Genomic DNA, 22,088 nt, shown 5'->3' with positions numbered 1-22,088 from the left:
TAGATACATGTTTTCCTTCAAAAGCGAGTGATGATCTCGATGAAGATCATCCACCAAGCTTTAGATCCTTAGGAAAAGAGAGAGAATGAGTAAAGTGATAGTTGCAACAGAGATGCAACATCATCTCTACTGTCCTCAAATAGAAAAGGAAAGAAAAGTAATGAAGAATCAAAGACGAAACATAGAAGAAGATGATCACATACCTTTTTGTGTAAATGCAAGAGATTTGACGAAGATCCGTCAAGAGAATCACCAAGGATGCAAGGGAGATGACTTGCAGAGGGCTCTAGTTTGTTCCAAAGAGTTTGGAGGCAGAAAATACAAAGTAGACTCGAGATTTGACTTAAATAGAGCAAGCAAAGACCTAATCAGCAAATCAGATCCCATTGGTCGATTTATTGGTCGACTGGCCCAGTCGACCAATGAGTCGACCAATCAGGACAACAAATCCAAAACAGGGAAATGAAGGCTCAGATCAAATCCAAACATAAATGGGTTTTGCACACACACCAAGTGACTTACCTAGTAGGTAGAAATGCCTTTGAACCAAGTTAGAGAGTACTCCAAGTCCATCAACTAATTCCTTCTTCATCAGGGTGCAGTTTCCATAAATGGAACATTGTCATCAACACTCATGGATTCTAAGCCAAACACCAAGTCTTCCATTGGGTTGGCTCATAGTTGACTTCTTGCTTTACTTCGGGTTGTCGGACCTACAAACAACAGGGTTTCCGGGTCAAGGTTAGGGCTGGGTTTCACAGAAACTCAAGTCCCAAAGAGGATTGAATGAAATCAACATGCCAAGGAGTTAAAAGCTAAGACTTGGTCAATGCCAAGGCATCCTCATCTAAGGTTTTCTTATTTGGCTTACGAGGAATGGCTCCCCGGAAACCACTAGGACCCTGGAAAGGCAGATGGGGTGGACCCTTTCGGGAAAAAACTACTTGAGAAGAGGCTGAAGTTTTTGGCCTCAAATAGACTCGGGAAGATGAGGCTGAAAGGTCACGTGAAGTGCAGAATCAGAAGCAGTGGTAGACTCAGAGGCATCCCGAGGCTCAACACTAGGAACATCATCAACTCGAGCCTGAGCGGCTTGGGCCCGAGCTGCTTAAATTTCCCGATCCCTACGGTTCAACTCAACTATTTCCTCATAAGCTCTAAGATCATCGTTGGGAGTACTATCACTAGAAGTATGGGTACGCTCATCATCCGAGGACTGCTCATGAAGATCTTTCAGACGATCTCCGGTTAGGTTAACTCCTCTCGTCTGATCACTATCGCCTTCACTCACGTACCCCTCGCCCCGACGACGTCTCCTTTCACGATATACCGGGACGGGAACACTAGGCTGGTGCCTAAAACCTCTCAAACTTAGCCTGGGTTTCTTCGGAGCCATGATTGGGAGAAAAGAACCTAATGTCTAAATGTTGAAGGATCTCGAAGCTTAGTCGGGGGCAATTCTTGATCGAGAGTAATGAAAACAGTGGATTGAAACAAAGAAGGGAAGACAGTATTTATACTATCAGAAGAGGCGTTACTTTTCTTGATCGAACGGTTACAACGTTACATGATCGATGGTTCAAAAAAGAAGACGATTCGTCTTCCCGAGGTAGCCATAATGGCTATAAGCTTAGCCATTTGACGTGGCAAAGCTAGATTGGACGTGGGCTTCAAGAAAAACCGTTAGCATAACAACTAGTCACTTCACACAAAGCATTAAATGCGCCCGACGGCAGGACTCCCTTACAATCCCGTACAACTAAAGCGACATTCGGGATATGATGATTTTGTCTGTTATACAGGAACTTTGCACCGACTCTTTAAGCCAGGGCACATCCAAACTGATTACTTGGTCGAGACATATGACATGGGACAACACGCGATTTCCAACCATAGATAGATACATCTCTCACTCTTAACCTAGCACTCTCTACATTACATATGATTGTCCTCGGGGTGTTCATCTACAGTTTCCTCAATCGTGGATAGTCAATACTCTCTCGGAAACTTGGCAGGTTATGAGATAGTATCGTATGAAGAAACCCATTCAAAATAAGGATTGGGAATATCAAATGCACCCGACGGTTAAACTCCCTTGCTATCCCACATGATGTAAACAACATCCGGGATAGGGGGCTTGTGATACGAAAGTTTCCTACCCTACCGGATCAAACCCAGTCAGGGCTCAAAATGCCATGTAGTCGGGACGGATAGCGACCAACTTGATTAAGGCATAACATACGCTAGACTTGTATGGCAACCGCTCTCAATTAGGAAGGTCAACTTAGTAACTGATCGAGTGGGACCAAAAACAAGGATGTATAATCCCAGGAGAAACAATTGACCTCACCGGGTAAACTTACCAAATACAAAAAAGCTAACACTTACAGTATAAAGATAAGGACATACCCCTCTGGTAAGCATCCAATACATTATGAGCATAGTCTTGTGTAATTCTTGCACGGGACCTTAATCTGTTCACTGTCTGATTAAGCCATCGGAGGCGGTTGCCCGGTATTCTAGCCGGCCCGCGTCTAACCCTTTTTGCCGCATTATAGGATATAATTAACCTCAAATTGAGGGTTTTTTATTTTTTATTTTTTTTAAAAATCTTTTAACAAATCCGTTTAATTTCACAGGCAAATCGTCACCGAAATTCCGTCTTTTATCATTTCCTTTCTCTCTTCTCTGCAAACTTTAAATCTCGCCGGAGAGGAGGTCGGCCGCCGGTTTTTGACACTGACGGTCAGTTGGTGGGATCGTCAAATCTGCAAGCGGCAGATCAAGAGGCTACTTTCAGGTCGTAGGAACGGAAGCAACGGCTTTGAATAAACCATATTGCTTGATTTTAACCTTGCGCTTCTTCCTGAGGACTTTCTTGATCGATCCTGTTTCTCTTAGCTGCCTGGCTTAATTTCATTGTTGTATGTTGTCTTCTGGATATCTGATGTGGGTCTGCCTCCACTTTCAGGTCAGAATTCGTTTGGTATCATTAGAATTTTTTTACTTTGTCTCAGAAGGCGTGTTTTTCTGATCCCCTTGCTGTATTAATGGTTGAGTAACTTCATTTGCTGCTTTCTCTTCGGCTCTTCTCTGCAAGCTCTCTTGAACTGTGTAATGGTGGTTTTGCATCTGATAGTCTGGTTGCGCTTTCGTGCTTTACCTATTATGTTGTCCATGGTGGTTTTGCATCTGATATTCTGGCTGCCTTTCTAAGTGTTTTCGGGTTTATGGTTGGGGATTTTCAGTTCTTTGTAATAGCCTGGAGAAGACCCCTTCACGCAGAAGCTGTTCATCTGTTCGTCAATTACATCGTAGTTGAGTTCCTTTTTAGCCATGATACCATCCTTTCTTCCGTGTTCTGTGACCCCATCTTTTCTGTGGATGATTTCCTTTCTTTATTTATGCTACCATGCTTGACCTTCCAGTGTGATCCCTTGAATCTGTCATCTTATTACAGGTTAAGAGGACCTTTCTGGTTTATTGCGTGAAGGGACCTAACTGGCAATCAGGAGAAGATTCAATAACCAAGCAAAACAGATAAAACCAGGCTATAATTTTGACTGAAGTCAGCTTTAGGGGAAAAGAAGAGCTAAAAAAATGACATTATCATTTAAATGAATTTAGATTGTGATCACATATTTGTCATTTCCATCCAAGTAGACTACTTTATGTTATGTAGATGCTTAACCCCAAAAAAAATTCTCACTTAGAGGTCAAAATGGTTAAACTTTGTATCACATTCCCCCCCCCCCCCCCCCTTTCTAATGTTTCCTGTTGATTAAACCTTGAGAATATCAGAGATTGGCATTGTATGTGCAGCAAAACTCGTGTGGGGCTCTTCTATCCATTTGAAGAACCCACATCCTCGATTTTCAGCTTGCGTTGCAATTGATAATATGTAATTAGAATTTATATTCACAAGTTTTTATACTATATTCTACTAATAAACTTAAAATGGAAATTAGGTTATATTCATACCCCAATAGAGAGCCGGAAGGTAAGCTAAGTTCACTTTGACATGGGGGGAGGGAAAAGTTCTATCAAAGATGTGACTCTCCTTGTTTGTACTGTTCACTAACTGCCGAAAGCATTAGTAGTTGATTTAAATATCTCTTTTGCTCAAAATGGTATTCTTGCAAACCATTTGTGTCACCCTCTCAATCACATGGTTCTCATGTGGAATAACTAGAGCACCAAAGCTATTCAAGCATTAATGTTATGTGAAAGAATTAGAGCAACCAAGAGTGTACAATTATTTTAATTGTTTTATGCATCTGTGTTGCATGTTTGCCATAACGAAGTATGTAGATGTGAAGGTGATTGTATTTATTGACTATTGGGTACCTATTGAAGGAGTTTCCCTACTTTTTCCCCATATATTTCCATTTTTAACTATAATTTGCTGTGGCTATAAGTACCATTATTTTGGCAACAAATAGAAATTGCTTTCCTGGTCAGAAGTGAGGTAAATCTTTCTGCATTGAGTTCCCTTTGAGTGATCTTGACATATATGATTGTAACATTTACCTATGACTTTGGGTATACAATAAATTTATTATTCATTGGAACATATAACCTATGTCTTTCTCTTTCTCTTACAAAGTGATCCCAAACAAACTATAACCAATGCTTGATTCAGATAGTGTTAAATAGATGTCTTCAATGTATCTTTTGCAAACATGGCCCTCTTTAAAGTTACTTTTGAAGAAAATAGAAAGACACTTGAAAGGATGGATATTATCTGGTTGGGTAGCGTATTCGTGGTATTTGGGTTATAGAGTCGGAGGGAAGGTATGGCTCCATTGTATAAGATTAGATCAAATGAAATGGGAAAAGGATGATACATCTGCATAGATTGATTTTCCACAAAATTCCACTTTATTGGATTGGATTAAAATCATTAGAGCTCAACACCCAAGTTGATGGCAATGACATATTTCTTTTATAGAATAAGAAGATATGATCAAAACAAACTAGTTGTTATAGGTTAGAAAACCAGGGACTTGCATGTGTAGAACATAGTATGGAATCCACATAATTTAATTAGAACTTACGCCTAGAAGGTTTCAAATATATAAGTGTAAAGTATAAATTATGTGAACTAGTGGGAGTCTACACATGATTTTAGTTGAGAATTCACCCCTCATATTTAGGAATTAACGCCTATTTTAGGATCATCAATCCCTTAGATCCAGAAACAATTCCATTGATCTTCTTTATAAAAAATGCATACATCAATTCTGGGTAGTGGGGGTTGCATAATTGGGTTAGATACAAAACTAGAGCATTTTACTTTGCAAAACTATCTATTTCCTGATTTTGGAATTTAGCTCTATACTCAGAAGTCAGAACATACAAATAGTAACTAGCCATCACTTTTCAACACAATAGTAGTATTAGTTGTTGTCCTTTTTGTCTCCTCCACCGATCTTGGACCCAATCTTGATGCCATGGGAGAGTAAGAATAAACACAAAGTTTCTTGTCTAAATGCGAATTCATCATTTTCAACCCAAGCCCCAATTTTGTTAGTCTCTAAAACTTGACCCTTCTTGCTCTCTCTTCAGCCAATACAAGTAACCATCTCTCGAACCATTCTCACTAAGAAGGGGTAGATTAATATTGGGATTTTAGAAATGGTTGATTATGTGCAAATTTCCTAGATGCATAAAACAAACTAAGTATTTTAAGGTTAAGGCTTCTTAACATAAATGAAAAACAAATTTAAAATTGTGTCATATGGCCAAATCGAGAAGCCTTCCACACCCAAAGCCTTAATAAAAAAGAATGAGAGAGGAAGAGAGGACCAAGCTCCATTTCATATCTTAAGAGGAATTGATGTTGCAGAAAATCAACACGTGATGTGAGGATAATGGGGAGACAACATCAGCTATGGTTCATCCTTCATTTTTAAGATGACAGTTCTGGAAGTGTTGGAGCTGCCTTCGTTAGCTCCATGTGAAACCATGAGAAAGAATGGAGATCAACTTTTGTTCCAGGTTTTTCACACTGTGGTTGTCAATGTTCCAGTTCGGCCTGGTTTTGATGTGTCTTTGGGAAATTAAAACCAAACCATTAAGGAATTTTTTGTTTTGACTTATATTCAATGGCTTTAGAATGTTGTAATATTGATTTGTTGTTATTAGGTTACTAACTATTTTCATTCATAACATTACAATACCAGAAGAGAAAGAGAAAAAGAAAAAAAAAATCTATTTAAAAAAGTGTTTCTTAGATTGTCATCCATAGGATCAAATTACAACCACATAGCAATGTACAATCGGGTCTGAATTATTAAAGAAGCTATGGCAGGAGGTCATCTAGGAGCAACTTATAAACTTTTTGAAGTCAAAGGAATAAGCTCCTTTAACAAATTGAAGAACATTGGTAAATCCAGAAGAAGATTATGTAAAATGGTTTTTGAAGAACAACCTAAGCCTAAGATGACAAAGCAAGAAAGCTTAAGATAAGGATTTTTTTTAAATTTTTTATAATAAGAAAGATATAAAATGTTTGCATGTAGGAGATTCATTTTTCACATACTCATGGTTTTAGTACATGCTATTTGAGCTGTTATCGATCAACTTGAAAATAATATAGTACCATTGGTTGATTTCTCTTTTATGATTTCCCCCCTTATATAATAGGTCTAAGAAACTATCTGAAGAAAAACATTTGAAGTAGGGTAAATGACTCTTACCTCACCTCTTAATTGACCAATTGGACCCTCTCTTAGTTGTTACTTGGAAAACGTGACAAATCCCTCCCTTTTGTTAATTTCCATAGTAAAGTGGTACCTTTGCTTATTAAATATTTTTTAAAACCCCACACTACCCTTGGCTAGGAAGATATTTTAGTCGAAACCCAAACTATCCTCAATTACCCTAGTAGTTAAAACCCCAAAATACCTCTCTAATGAATGTTCCTCGTGAACCTCAAAATACACCTCCATCAAGGGCATCTCTATATACTTCCATTCATGCTGGATCTAATTAACTAGTGGTTGTTTGTTGAGAGAGCGAGTAGCAATGTCTTAGAATCTATCTTCAAAGTGAAGACCACGAGTTGTAGAATCCATCTTGGGAGTGAAGACCATGGGGCCTTTGAGTATTGGGTTCTACTCATGTAATAGAGAACCAATCACACTAAGTAAGAAAAAAGAACCGCACAGAACAACCCAATTAAAACTCTAAACAAAATGCTTAGACCTATCCTTTGAAGACTATTCTTAATATCGAAAACCTTATATGAAGCCCTGTAGTAATTTACTCTCATCTTTTCAAGTCTTTGGGAGTAGAAATAAAGCACATAACAAGGCAATTAATTGAGAAAATAAGTGTTGCAAGTAAATATGTAGACATAGTTAAGGATATGCATGATGGTTCAGTGACAAGTGTAAGAATAGTGGGGGGGGACAAAGTAATGAATTCCCAATTACAGTTGGGCTACATCAAGGATCAACTTTAAGCCCATATTTATTTTCACTTGTAATGAATGAATTAACCAAAGACATTCAGGACGAGATCCCTTAGTGGATGCTTTTTGTTGATGATATTGTGTTGATAATTGAGACTCAAGTGGGGATTAATACCAAGTTAGAATCATGGAGAAGAGCTTTGGAATGAAGAGACTTTAAATTAAGTAGAACGAAGACATAATATCTAGTTTGTAACTTTAGTCATGATCGGGCAGACAATGAGGTGGTGAAACTTGATGATAAGGAGATCCCTCAAAGTGATTCTTTTAGGTTACTAGGTTCAATTATAAATAAAATAGGTGATATAGAGGATGATGTTTTCCAAAGAATTAAAATAAGTGGATGAAGTGGAGAGGTGTGTCCGGGGTCTTGTGTGATTGATGTATTCTATTAAAGCTTAAAGGAAAATTCTATAGGATCGTCGTTTGACCAGCTATGCTGTATGGTGCAAAGTGTTGGGTTGCTAAAAAGATTTATATAGATAAACTCAGTGTAGCAGAAATGAGGATGCTAAGATGGATGAGTGGCAAAACTAGGAATTATAAGATAAGGAATGAGCAAATTAGACTTGGTTTGCTCCCATAAGTGATAAACTTCAGGAAAGTCGTTTGAGGTGGCACGGCCATGTTCAATGGAGACCTATAAATGTCCCTGTATGGAGAAGTGATATAATCTAGATTGAAGGAACTAGAAGAGCTAGGGGTAGACCTAAGATAACCTTAAGAGAAGTGGTGGAAAATGATGTGCATAGCTTAGGCCTTGTATTTAGCATGACCTCAAACAAAACTGATTGGAAGACAATAATCCATGTAATTGACCCCATTTAGTTGGGACAAGGCTTATTGTTGTTGTTGTTGTATAAAATAGGGCAATTAATGTTAGGTTTATATAGTATAAGCGCTTGTTATATCTTCTCTTATCCATGGAAGTAAAACAAAGAAACCCCCAAACCAGCCTGCAGGGATATATATAATAATAAAAAATGGCAGACCCCTCTTGAGTTCTTGAAGCTTACCAAGCAGCAAATGAACCTCTTAAGAGACCAAATCTATAGATTATGAAGCAGAAGAGACCCTTTATCCATTATAAATTAATTGGGTCCTTTAAAGCTCAAAACTACAAAACCCAAACAAAAATGCCCTTATTCCTTCACAGCTGAAACTGAGTTGCCTTTCTATCAAAGAAATGCAGAAGGATGGGATACAATTTTGCCCATAGTAGTATCAGAGTCACATTAACAAATGATATAAAGCTTCAAAAGTTTCAACTCATAAATCACTGAGAACCAAGTGAAAAATGCTAGCACATAGTTCTTAATCAAATTCTCAAGCAATTCTAGTACAAGAATCACAAAAGAACCTAACTCCTAGAATCTTAATACATAACCCTAATAAGCTGAGGAACTTAGGAAAAAAAAAGCTTCAACAAAACAAAAATAGATAAATACAACATAGAGAAAAAGGGAGTTGCAAAACTTACAATAGAGAAAAAAGGGAGAGATCTTGATGGAGAGATATTTGAAACCGTGGATTGTACAAAATAGTTGCAGGTATAAAGCTTGAAGATGAAGAGGAACATACGCTAGAGGGGTATTTTGGGGTTTTAGCAATTAAACTAATTGAGGGTAATTCAAGATTTCAACTACTAGGGGTAACTAAGGGTAGCATGGGGTGTACACTAAAATATCTTTCTAGTTAAGGGTAGTTTGGGGTTTCGAAAAAAAATAAAATTTAATAGCAAATGTACAACTCAAATAAGAAATTTAATAAAAGGGAGGGATTGTCACCTTTGCTAGATAAGTAAGGGTGTAACTATCTTTATCTAATTAAGAGAGGATCCACGTGTTATTTAGTCGATTAAGAGTGGAGGTGAGTATCATGTACCCCTTAAATTAAGAAAACCCAATGCAACATGATAGCCAAAGGATTCACTTCTTTCCTTCCATAGCTCTTTATAGTAGTTCATGATCCAATTCTAGTGGTTATACTTTGAGCCTATGAATCATGATCTAAGAAACGCTTATTTGAATGCAAATAGTATTTTCTTTAGGGTGATGCTTTGAATGAAAATAGTTAGTAATCCAATAATAACAAATCCATATTAAAGCATTGCAAAGCCATTAATACAAGTCAAAGCAAAAAATTCCATGATGGTTTGGTTTAGGTTTCTTAAATACAGATCAAAACCAGATTGAACTAGACCATTGATACCCACTGGTGTTTGAAAGGCTGGAATGGAACTTGATCTCCATTCTTTCTCACTCATTAGATCTCGCCCACACTCTTTCACTCTGTGTTTTATGGTTTCACCTGGATTTGACGAAGGCAACTCAAATGCCTAGAGAACTTGCATCTAAAAAACGAACCATAGCTGAAGTTGTCTCCTTGATCTCCCTTCCTGTGTCAATTTGCTACAACATCACTTCCTCTGACGAACGACATGGAACTTGGTCCTTTGTCTTCTGATAAAACCCTACTAATACCTCCCAAAATCAATACAAAAATGCAAGAAATTAACTAGATAGACTTTGGTTTTGATGGTGCCACTCACCCCCACAGCCATAGGTGTTCCTCAGCCTACGGCTGCCCAGGAACTCTCATAAAACATATGATACCCTCTCCACTCTCTTGTCCCTCTATTTATAGACCCTCAACTAACCCTAATTCTCTCTCTCTCTCTCTCCTCCACATAGCCTCATCCTAGGGTCCTAACACTACCGGCCCCTCAAAAATCACCTTGTCCTCAAGGTGATGGAGTTGTTGAAGTTTAGTAGTCTGATGGGTGCCGCATAATCGTATTAATTCAACATCATCCTCCTAGGTTGAATAACACACCCACTACCCAAAATCAAACTTAGAGCGAAGCACTTGGTCTAGAAATTTTTGTCGCCAGCAACAAAATCAACCCCCATCGCACCATTGCAACTCTCACGGAGCTTGTGTGCTGTCTCGATTCTGCGAGGTTGAAGACGATGATGCAAATCGAGAAACATTCTCAGTGAAAAACCAAGGGAACAATGCACAATATGCCGAACAGTGGTGTGCTCCGGCAGATTATTTAGTCCAAGCGCTGCTGGTGTAGGTCGCACCTCAGTAAATAGTGCCGGTGTTGGAAGAGATGAATGATTGGAAGCTCGAATTGCACTGGATTTTAATCGAAGGATGAAGGTTTCACTCGCCGTAATCGAGCACTGCTTCTCCCCCTCAATCGCTGCAGCTCCAACATTGCCGCCTCCCTTTCTATTATGAAGTTCAGAGGTTGAAGACGATGGATTTTCCTCTTCTTGGCTCGGACCGCTGGTTTGGTGTATCGTTGGTTCAAACTGAGCCTTGGTCTGTTTGAGTTAATTGGGCCCAAGTTAAAAATCAGAAGAAGTGGACATTGGGGTAACGAAATGGGCCAGCCCATAATAGATGTGTTAAATGATTGGGGTCCAAATATAAACTATGGGTTAAGATAAATGGGTGGGACGTTGGTTTGATGGGCTGGATTGGGCTTTGGGTCTTGAAAATGGAATGGGTTAAGAAATATGGGTTAATAAAATGTGATGGGCTTGGGGTTAAAGAAGTAGGTTGGGCCCAAGGAGGTTTCTTTGGGAACCAAGCGGCCCAATCTTTATATTTGGTTCGTTTGGGCCCTATGTGGGAGGATAAGTGTACCTAAGTTGGGCCCAATTTAGAAGAACCTGGGCTCTTAATGGGTGAACCAAACTCATAACCCGGTCTGGGGTGAACCAAACCAACCCTAACAACCCTCAAAAGCCATCGTCGTCTTCTCCACTTTCGGCAAACAGGAACTCCAGCCACCGTCCGGAGTTTTCCTCCGATTGCCTCTGGTCTCCCTCGAATCTCCTTCTTGCAGGCTTTGGATATGGCGGCCAGATTTCTCGTTGTTGCATCTTTAATCCGGTACGCATCAATACCTGAAACTCTCATTCGCTTCTTCTCTCTTCTCCTAGTCTGGCATGGAACCACCGTAGTAATCGACCGATCGCATCCGGCGATGTCACTCGACGTTCTTCTCATCGATTTTGCTTGGTCTCCTAGTTCCACCACTCCATTAGCATCCCTAAGTTCTTCCTGGTTGCTGTCCAAAATCGAGTTCACGTTTGCTGCCTGGCTCGTACCGAAATCAGTTTGCAAGGCTTCTCTGAAACCCTTCCAATCAAACACCGGCCAATCTCTCCGGTAAACCCACTTTTAACACTTCTCCATCCAAATGCTCGAGAGCTATTCTGAGCCAATATTCACACTCAATTTGGTGTTGCCGGGAAAATTGCTCGACTTCTGTTAACCACTCATGCGCCTTTCCATCACTAGAAAACAGTGACAAAGCCATTTCACCTCCCTGGATCGTTATAGCTCTGATGCCAGTTGATAAAACCCTACTAATACCTCCCAAAATCAATACAAAAATGCAAGAAATTAACAAGATAGACTCTGGTTTTGATGGTGCCAATCACCCCCACAGCCATAGGTGTTCCTCAGCCTACGGCTGCCCAAGAACTCTCATAAAACATACGATACCCTCTCCACTCACTTGTCCCTCTATTTATAGACCCTCAACTAACCCTAATTCTCTCTCTCCTCCACATGGCCTCATCCTAGGGTCCTAACATCTTCTTTCTGATTAAGGATTTTGGGTGTGTGAGGCTTCCTGATTTGGCCATATGAGACAATTTTGGTTTTGATCTTCATTTTTCTTCAAGAAGCCTTGACCTTAAAATTGTCAATTTGTTTGATGTATTTAGGAAATTTTTATTTGATCAACCATTTCTTAAATTCCAATATTGTTCTTCCCTTTCTTGTGGGAAACCCTAGTTGTGGAGGTGGTTACTCATATTGGCTGAAGAGGAAGCTAGAAGGGGTTAAGTTTCAAAGACTAACGGTATTGGGGCTTTGGTTGAAGAGGACGAATTCGCATTTAGATAACAAACTTTCTGTTTATTCTTGCTCTTCCACGGCATTGAGAGTGGGTTCAAGATTGGTGGAGGCAGCGGAAATGGCAACAACTATTGTTGTTGTTGTGTTGAAAGGTGATGGCTAATTACTATTTGTATGTTTTTGAGTTTAGAGCTAGATTCCGGAATCAGGATATAAGTAGTTTCACAAAGTAGAATGCTTTAGTTTTGTATTTTATCCCAATTATGCAACCCCCACTACATAGGATTGACTATGCATTTTTTACTCAGAATTTGATCAATAGAATTGTTTCAGTTTGCTTGTTTCTTATGGACCGATGATTTGGAGATAGGCGTTGATTCCTAAATAGGAGGCGGATTCTCAACTAAAATCATGTGTAGACTCCCAGTAGTTTACATAATTTAATTACTTTACATTTTTATATTTGAAACCGTCTAGGTGTAAGTTCTAAATAAATTATGTGGGTTCCATACTATGTTCTACGCATGCAAGTCCCTGGTTTTCTAACCTATAACAACTAGTTTGTTTTGATCATTATCTTCTTATTTTGTAAAAGAAATATGTCATGGCCATCAACTTGGGTGTTGAGCTCTAATGATTTTAATCCAATCCAATAAAGTGGAATTTTGTGGAAAATCAGTCTATGCAGATGTATCATCCTTTTCCCATTTCATTTGATCTAATCTTGTACAACGGAGATATACCTTCCCTAAAACTCCCCAACCTGAATACCACAAATAGACTACCCAAACAGATAAAATCCATCTTTTCAAGCGTTTTTCTGTTCTTTTAGAAAGTAACATTAAAGAGGGGCATGTTTGCAAAAGATACAATGAGGGCATCTATTTAACAATATCTGAATTAAGCATTAATTATAGTTTGCTTGGGATCACTTTGTGAGAGAAAGAGAGAGAGATAGGGTATTTCTTTTTGGTTTGTCTAGCCTGTATGCTTATATGTTCTAATGAAAAATAAGTTTACTCTATATTAGACTTGAGTGGAATACCCTATCAGACTTTAGTGAGATAGGGTTTAGGTTTACTCTATCACCAAAGTCTGATAAGGTAAATTTTACAATCATATATGTCTAGATCAATCAAAGGGAACTCACTGTAGAAAGATTTACCTCACTTCTAACCAGAATGACAATTTCTAATTGTTGTTTTGACAATGTCGTTTATAATCACAACAAGTTATAGTTAAAAATGAAAATGAAGGAAAAGCAAGGGAGCTCCCTCAATAGGCACCCGAATAGTTAAGAAATTTAATCACTTTCAGATCTACCTACTTCTTTAAGGAAAACATGCAATACAGTTGCATCAAACAAAAAATAGTTGTACACTCTTGATTGCTCTAATTCTTTTACATAACATCAATGCTTGAAGAGCTTGGGTGCTCTTGTTATTCCATGTGAGAAACATGTGATTCAGAGGGTGACACGGATGGTTTGTAAGAATACCATTTGAACATAAGAGATAATTAAAAAAGTTACTGATAGTTTGGGCAGCTAGTGACCAGCATATACAAGGAGAGTCACATCTTTGACAGAACTTTTCCCTCCCTCCATGTCAAAGAGATGTTGGCTTACCTTCCCGCTCTTTATTGGGGTATGAATACGGTCTAATTTCTGTTTTAAGTTCTTGTTAAAACTAGTATAAGAACTTGTGAATATAAATTCTGACTACATATTATCAATTGCAATGCAGGCTGAAAATCGAGGATGTGGGTTCTTCAGATGGAGAGAAGAGCCCTACACAAGTTCTACTACACATATTTCTGCATTTTCATTTGAGGTACCCAACAAGTCAACTCCAATCTCTGATTTCTCAAGGGTTTATCAATAGGAATCATTAGAGAAAAATAGAGTGATGCAAAGCTTGACCATTTTGATATCTATGTGACAATCTTTTGGGGGTTAAGCCTCTACGTGACATTAAAGTAGTCTATTTTGTTGGAAATGACGAATATGTGGTCAAAGTCAAAATTCATTTGGATGCATAATGTCATTTTTCGAGCTCTTCTCCTAAATCTGACTTCAATCAAAATAATATATTGGTTTGATCTATTTTGCTTGGTTCTTGATTCTTCTCCTAACTGCCAGTTGGGTCCCTTCAAGTAATGAACCAGAAAGGTCGTCTAAACTGGTTGTTTTATTAGAGGTATTTTAAACCTGTCTTTTAGTTGATTTAGAATCCCATCAATTTGGATGAACTATGGATCTGAGGTGTGTATGTCATCCCCATCCCAAATTCTGGAACTTGTGTCTTATCTGGTTGTTGATCCATTATCTGCCTAGTCAACAGTCCTTCACTGGCAGTGTATTTTTTGTTCTATGAAATGAAGGATCGTGTTCTCGGTCGTATTGATAGTTGCCTAGTAGAGACCTAGCTCTATTAGGTAACCCTTGTAGATGAAATCCAAGGAATAGGTATGCCTATAAAGTATAAAGTGGGAAGCTTACACCAAGAATATAAAACCCAACAGAAAAAATGGACAATCAGGTGGGATTTTTTTTCCCAGTCTAAAAGTTTCACTCAGCAGAAGTTTTCACAATGAACTTTTAAATCTTAACAGTAAGATCAAGGGATTTGATAGGGAAACAGAAAGAGAAAAGAGGGGGGCGGGTAGTTTAAGGCTGACCTGAGGAGGAGAATTGGTTTCAAATCAATTAGAGGTGAGTAGAGAACGGAAAACACAGCAGAACTCTTGGCAGCTATCAAGCCAACTATTTATTCAATCCAATAATGTCTCCGTGAATGTTTACGCATGCAAGGAAAAGAAACTAAGAGGGAGGTTTCCTAATCAAACTCTATATTAAGTTGTTCTTTTAAAAATAAAAAAGAAAAAGCCAAATTACGTAAATATCCGTAAGCAACCATGTGCACAAATGCATCAGTCTTCTTGTTTTGAAAGCCTTTTCTTTTGTAACCTTTAACTTCATTCATTCTGTTTATGCAATGTCAGTTGCAGTATCCTTCTACTTTCTAATAGTTAATCCAATCAGTGAAAGATCGTAACTTCAATTACCAGAGCTTTAGAACCTCTGTTGCAAAATTTCATTTTCCTTCTGTATTTCTTTGATTTGATGTCATAATAAATATGCACTCAAGCCATGTTTAAACCAGAAAGTTGGTGTCCTCTGTTCTTGGTAACACAATGTATACTTGTGAACAAGGTAACACTGCTTAATGCTTGCCTAATTTTTTGTCTCAGTAAATAGAACAAAGTATTGGAGGCTCTAATTTAATACACAAAGTATATAATTATATAGTATTCATTTCTTATTAGTAATTACAGTTATCTTCTTGGCATCCTTTGTGTTTAGTCCGGTTATGTGTCCAACCTTTTATATTTGCAGTTTTATGGGCACTCGTTAATATTAATGCAAAATTACAGCTTTTATTTGATTACATCAGGTTGTTCTTTATTCTTACAACTATTTCTGTTTATTCTTCTTTTTCTCTTCTAGGACTCCAATCTTGTACAGCATAATAAAGGAGAGATGCTTCTACTGAGTTCCAGTTCCTTCCCGCCCCTCTTATGAGTGTTACAATGTTGAGTACTTGAAACAGTAAAAGATGGAGATTGGCAGTTTAAGGCTCCAGTATGGAGTTGAAGGATGCAAGGAAAAGCCTGGGCATTGCATACCTAGAGGGTGTGCTTTAGCATGTATGGTGAATTCAGAAATTGGTGCTGTGCTGGCTGTTGTCAGGAGAAATGTAAGATGGGGGGGTCTGTATATGGCTGATGATGATCAGTTGGAGCATTCTTTAGTGCAATCTCTGAAGATCTTACGGAAGCAAATATTTTTGTGGGACAATCAGTGGCATACTGTCAATCCATCCGTTTACCTACAGCCTTTCTTGAATGTGATCCGATCAGATGAAATTGGAGCCCCTATAACCGGGGTTGCACTTTCTTCTGTATACAAAATACTATCCCTTGGCATCCTTGATCCAAGCACTGTAAATGTAGGAGAAGCAATGCATTTGATAGTTGATACTGTGACTAGTTGCAGATTTGAGGTCACAGACCCTGCATCAGAAGAGGTTGTGCTCATGAAGATTCTTCAAGTTCTTCTGGCATGTATGAAATGTAGAGCATCCTTTTTGTTGAATAACCAACAAGTCTGCACCATAGTCTACACATGCTTCCGCATTGTTCATCAAGCAGGAACAAAAGGTGAGTTACTGCAGCGAATAGCTCGTACCACAATGCATGAACTTGTAAGGTGTATTTTTTCACTCTTGCCATGTATAGAAGACGTGGACAAGCCATCTGATGGAGGTGGGCCCTCTTTCCAAACTCAGGTACTTTTATTTAATTTCTTTCTTTATTATGCTGGGTAGTTTCTTTTGAATTTATACTATGCTAATTTGATAAGTAATGATTTATTGTCGGTCCTTGGTGATGTTCTATGTTACACAATGAATGATAGATACTTTCCTGATATTCTCAATATTGTGTAAATATGTAATTGGTTAGCATCTGATGAGTGGATTCAAAAAAAAAAAAAAAAAAATAAAGAAAGAAAGAAAGAAAGAAGAAGCCTCAGATGCAGTTTGATTATCTCCCTAGTGTATCTGCACGAATGTGCATTATCTGCATATGCATGATCCTGCATGCTTGTAATTTAAAAATCATTCTCTGGCATATTTGAGTCCATGCAGAATTAGTTTTCTTAATTGTAATTGGAAAACAAAATTATGGAAATATCTGAGTTTGCAGCAGATATGCTAAGCACAAGTTATTGTGCAGTTAGGTGGAGTTCTCAGTGAATATACTTTTGGGGTCAAGCAATCAGCTAGTACAAATGGGAGTTTGAAACATGCTTCAATGTCTATAGGTTCAGAATGGAGCCTGCCAGGTGCAAGTGTTGTCGGTGATGGTATTGTTGAGGAGGCTGTAAATGACATGCAGCAGATCATGAGAGAACCATATGGTGTTCCTTGCATGGTAGAGGTTTTTCATTTTCTGTGTTCTCTACTGAATATTGCTGAGCAAATGGAGATGAGTCCAAGGTCTAATCAGACAGAATTTGATGAGGATGTCCCACTCTTCGCCTTGGGATTGATAAATTCAGCTATTGAGTTAGCTGGATCCGCTATTAAACAACATCCAAAGTTATTGGCGTTGATACAGGATGACCTATTCCATAATTTGATGCAGTTTGGCATGTCGCTTAGCCCGTTAATCCTGTCAATGGTCTGTAATATTATACTTAACCTGTATCTTCATTTGCGTGTTGAACTGAAACTACAACTTGGGGCCTTCTTCTCATGTTTGACATGGAGGCTTACACGCAGCAGGCCTGGAAGTGCTTCATACCAACAGAATGAAGTTTTAATGGAGGCTCTTATTGACTTCTGCAGGCAGAAGACATTCATGGCAGAGATGTATACTAACTTTGACTGTGACTTATCCTTTGGCAATGTGTTTGAAAATCTGGCTAATCTGTTGTCAAAGAGTGCATTTCCAGTTAATTCACCGTTGTCTTCAATGCATATTCTTGCTTTAGAAGGTTTGCTTGCTGTTATTCAGGGACTAGCTGAAAGAACTTGCAATGCCTTAACTGTAAAAGATCATACCTTATTTGGTCTTTCTGACTATGCATCATTCTGGACTGAGAAGTGTGAGAATTATGCAGATCCAAACTGCTGGGTTGAATTTGTTCGTCAAAGGAAGCACTTGAAGAGAGTGCTAATGACCAGTGCTGATCACTTTAACAGGGACCCCAAGAAAGGGATGGAATTCCTCCAAGGGATGCATCTTTTGCCTGATAAGCTTGATCCATCAAGTGTGGCTTGCTTTCTCAGATATGCACCTGGATTGGATAAGAATGTAATTGGTGACCTTTTAGGAAATCATGATGAGTTTTGGGTTCAGGTGCTCCATGAATTTGCCCGGACTTTTGATTTCCAAGGCAAGAGTTTGGATACTGCTTTGCGTCTGTTCTTGGAATGTTTTAGACTACCTGGAGAATCCCAGAAAATACAGCGGGTACTTGAGGCATTCTCAGAGAGATACTATGAGCAATCACCACAGATTCTTGCTAACAAGGATGCTGCTCTGCTGTTGTCTTATTCAATCATAATGCTAAACACAGATCAACACAATGTGCAAGTGAAAAAAAAGATGACAGAAGATGATTTTATTCGGAACAATCGGCGGATCAATGGTGGGAATGACCTTCCACGTGAATTCCTATCCGATCTGTACCATTCAATCTGCAGGAATGAGATTCGGATGACTCCAGAGCAAGGGGCTGATTTTGCTGAAGTGATTTCGAGCTGTTGGATCAATCTGTTGCACAAGTCACATGGTGCTGCTCCGTTTATTACTTGTGACTCCAGATCCTTCCTTGACTGTGACATGTTTGCTATCTTGTCTGGGCCAACACTTGCTGCTCTTTCAGTGGTATATGATCATGCAGAGCATGAAGATGTTTACCAGATGTGCATTGATGGCTTCTTGGATGTTGCAAAGATATCAGCATCATATCGCTTTGAAGAGATTTTGGATGATCTGGTTGTATCTCTATGCAGGTTCACAATGCTTCTAAATCCTTCCAGACCAGAAGAACTTATCCTAACTTTTACTGATGATGCCAAGGCTATGATGGCAACTGTAACAGTTTTCACCATTGCAAGCACATATGGTGATAGCATACACACTGGTTGGAGAAGCATCCTGGAGTGCATCTTAACTTTGCACAAGCTAGGTCTGGTTCCTGCTCTTGTAGGCCGTGACTCTACCAGTGAGAACGAACTCTCTTCAGATTCCGTGGCAGGAAAACTTGTTAAAAGTTCAACATCTATGTCTCATGTGCCTGCAAAGACTGTGACTGCTGTCCAGAGGTCATCAGGTCTGATGAGTAGGTTTAGTAGGCTATTATCTTTCGATGCTGAAGAGACAATTTTAGAACCTAGCGAAGAGGAAGTCGAAGCACGTCAACGTGCCCATGGGACTATCCAGAAGTGCCGGATTAATGGTATTTTCACAGAAAGCAAGTTCTTGCAGTCAAATTCACTGATCCATCTTGTGCAGGCCCTTATATGGGTGTCAGGTAAATCCCAGAAAGGGAAATACCTTTCACCTGATGATGAAGATGCTTCTGTTTTCTGCTTGGAATTGCTGATTACTGTCACACTGTATAATCGAGACCGGATAGTTCTCCTCTGGCCTAGTGTGCATGAGCATATAGCTGGTATTGTTCAGTCCACTGCTATGCCTTCTGCCCTTGTTGAAAGGGCTGTCTTCGGGCTCCTGCATATATGTCGGCGGCTTCTTCCATACAAAGAGAACCTGGTTGATGATCTCCTAAGATCATTGCAACTTATCCTGAAGCTTGATGCTCGTATAGCTGATGCATACTGTGAGCACATTACACAAGAGGTCACAGACCTTGTCAAAACAAATGCCGGATGTATCAAATCTCAAATGGGGTGGAGAACAATAACATCCCTCCTTTCAATTACAGCTCGACATCCAGAGGCTTCAGAAGTTGGGTTTGAGGCTCTGGTATTTGTTATGTATGATGGCGCACACCTTTCTCCAGGTAATTGTGTACTCTTTTTTGAGGCATCAAGGCAGTTTGCTGAATCCCGGGTTGGGCCCCCTGAGAGGTCCATACATGCATTGGATTTAATGGCAGGATCCTTCACATGTCTCAAAAAGTGGGAAATATCTCCTCAGGAAATTGGGGAGATTTGGACTAGATTGGTGCGGGGACTGAGAAAAGTCTGCTTGGATCGAAGGGAAGAAGTTAGAAATCATGCAGTCTTGTCATTGCAGAGATGCTCAACAGGTTGTGAAGAGTTTCCCATTCCGCCTCTGATTTGGATTCAGTGTTTTGATGAGGTGATCTTCGCGATGCTGGATGACATGCTTGAGGTTACACAGGGGCAGTCATCAAAGGACTACCGTAACATGGAAGGAACACTCATCCATGCTGTAAAGTTATCGTCCAAGGTGTTCTTGCAGATTCTGAACAACCTCCCTCCGATGGAGAGTTTCTCCAGACTGTGGCAAGGCATTCTTGATCGGATGGAGAAGTACACCAAGATCAAGATAAGAGGAAAGAGGAGCGAAAAGCTCCAGGAACTCATTCCTGAACTCCTTAAAAACACCTTGCTTGTGATGAAAGCAAAAGCAGTCCTTGTTAAGCCAAGTGGCGATCCAGCAAGTGACTCCTTGTGGGAGCTGACATGGCCCTACGTAAGTAACATAGCTGGTTCTCTGAAGTCTGAAGTGTTCCCGGATCAGGAGTCGGACAACCAGCAGACGGAGACATCAAATTCAGCATCTCCAGAAAGTGGTACAGGTTCATAAACTCAATAGTAATTTTCATAATGAATACAGTATCAATCAAATTTTTTCCCTCCTTTCAGCTTTGGGGTGTTTTTCTGTGATTTCAATCTAAGGTTAGACTTGAGAAGTTAGGATGTGACCACAACCACAATCGTCAGATCTATTTTGTATGAAGAGGTGTAGTCTCCATTTTTATGCTCTCAAATAATTGTATCTCCTGTTGATTCTTTTAGTTGCTTTGCCTCTGAAGCCGTCTACCTACCAATTTCTTTTTTATTTTTTGGGTAACAACAAAATTTATATACTCGCATAGATGGATGGGAATTTTATCACGTCTATTTCTGATAGGAAAATGGACCATCCATTTTTCTCTGGATGGAGGACACGTGTTTTTCAATCACATCAAAAGGTTGATGTTAGATTTAAAAGGTATAATTCTTCTTTATTTTAAGGGTAATTTTCATATGGACCCCTGAGGTTTGGTCCATGTCACTTTTAGTCCAGTTTAAGTTTTCTTTTGCTACGGCTCCCCTGTGGTTTTAAAAAATGATTAAACAAGGACAAACTTACCAGAAACGGTTAGTTTAATAAATTTTGTGACGAAAATACCCTTGTGTCCTTTGAATTTTTTTTATTTTAGTTTTAATCTATTAAAATAGAAACTAAAATAAATAAATAAATGAAAAGTTTACTAAACTATTCCAACGCAATAAAAAGAGTTCGAAAACAAAAATGGAATAGTTACTCTGCAAGTTCACAGCGGAAGAAGACGAACAGCCAGCTTCAAATCCATCACCTATATTAAGATACAAAGGCTATGAAGCCATGATCTATTACCGATACAAAGCTTGATCTTTGATTCAACAATAATCTATATAAGAGTAATGGTGAGAACAAGCATCAGAAGCCCAAACAAATTTAGAGTAAGGATACATATAGCGGTAGAGAAAAGAAAATTGAATTAGAAATGGTGTAGACGAATCTAGAAAGCCCACCCGCTAAAGAAGCTGGTCTAACTTTTGTAAACCCTAACCGAACAATTTGCTGTAACATGCATGGAACGAGATTTCGCTGGATCTCGCTGGTTTGCTACCCAGCGAACCAGCGATATCCAGCGAAATCTCGCCGAATATCGCCGAATTTACTTAATTCTCAAGTGTCGATTCCAAATGAAAAAACCTCTTAATTTTATGACACGCAATCCCAATTGAAAATTTTAAAATATCCTCTTTACTCAAGGAGCAAAAAGTCACATCACATAAGTCACACGTTACACTTCATTATTACACACCTGCAAAGTAAAATTTAAAAATTAATAAAATAAAATGAAATATCCTGCAAAACGTATCAATCAATGCTCATGTTTAGAATAATATAT

General features: G+C 38.9%; 1 protein-coding gene across 2 annotated transcripts; it reads left to right on the top strand.

Annotated features, from left to right (window-relative positions):
* Positions 1-2,452: 2,452 nt before the first annotated feature.
* Positions 2,453-21,024, top strand: LOC149030273 (ARF guanine-nucleotide exchange factor GNOM-like). 2 transcript variants are annotated; one of them, XM_089142548.1, is made up of 5 exons: positions 2,453-2,514; positions 2,640-2,971; positions 14,107-14,193; positions 15,870-16,710; positions 17,159-21,024. In XM_089142548.1, exons 4-5 carry the CDS (start codon positions 15,979-15,981, stop codon positions 20,729-20,731), a joined length of 4,305 nt encoding a protein of 1,434 aa, XP_088998674.1. In that variant the 5' UTR covers positions 2,453-2,514; positions 2,640-2,971; positions 14,107-14,193; positions 15,870-15,978; the 3' UTR covers positions 20,732-21,024. The 2 variants fall into 2 exon arrangements, with proteins under 2 accessions (XP_088998674.1, XP_088998675.1); XM_089142549.1 differs by lacking the exons at positions 2,453-2,514; positions 14,107-14,193 and having other exon boundaries at positions 2,605-2,971.
* The last annotated feature ends 1,064 nt before the right edge of the window (positions 21,025-22,088 follow it).

Source organism: Hakea prostrata, chromosome 1, assembly GCF_041222555.1.
Source record: "Hakea prostrata isolate BN-2017 chromosome 1, UWA_Hpros_2, whole genome shotgun sequence".
In the NCBI taxonomy this organism is placed as follows: Eukaryota; Viridiplantae; Streptophyta; class Magnoliopsida; order Proteales; family Proteaceae; genus Hakea; species Hakea prostrata.
This window is presented reverse-complemented; position numbering and strand designations above follow the sequence as displayed.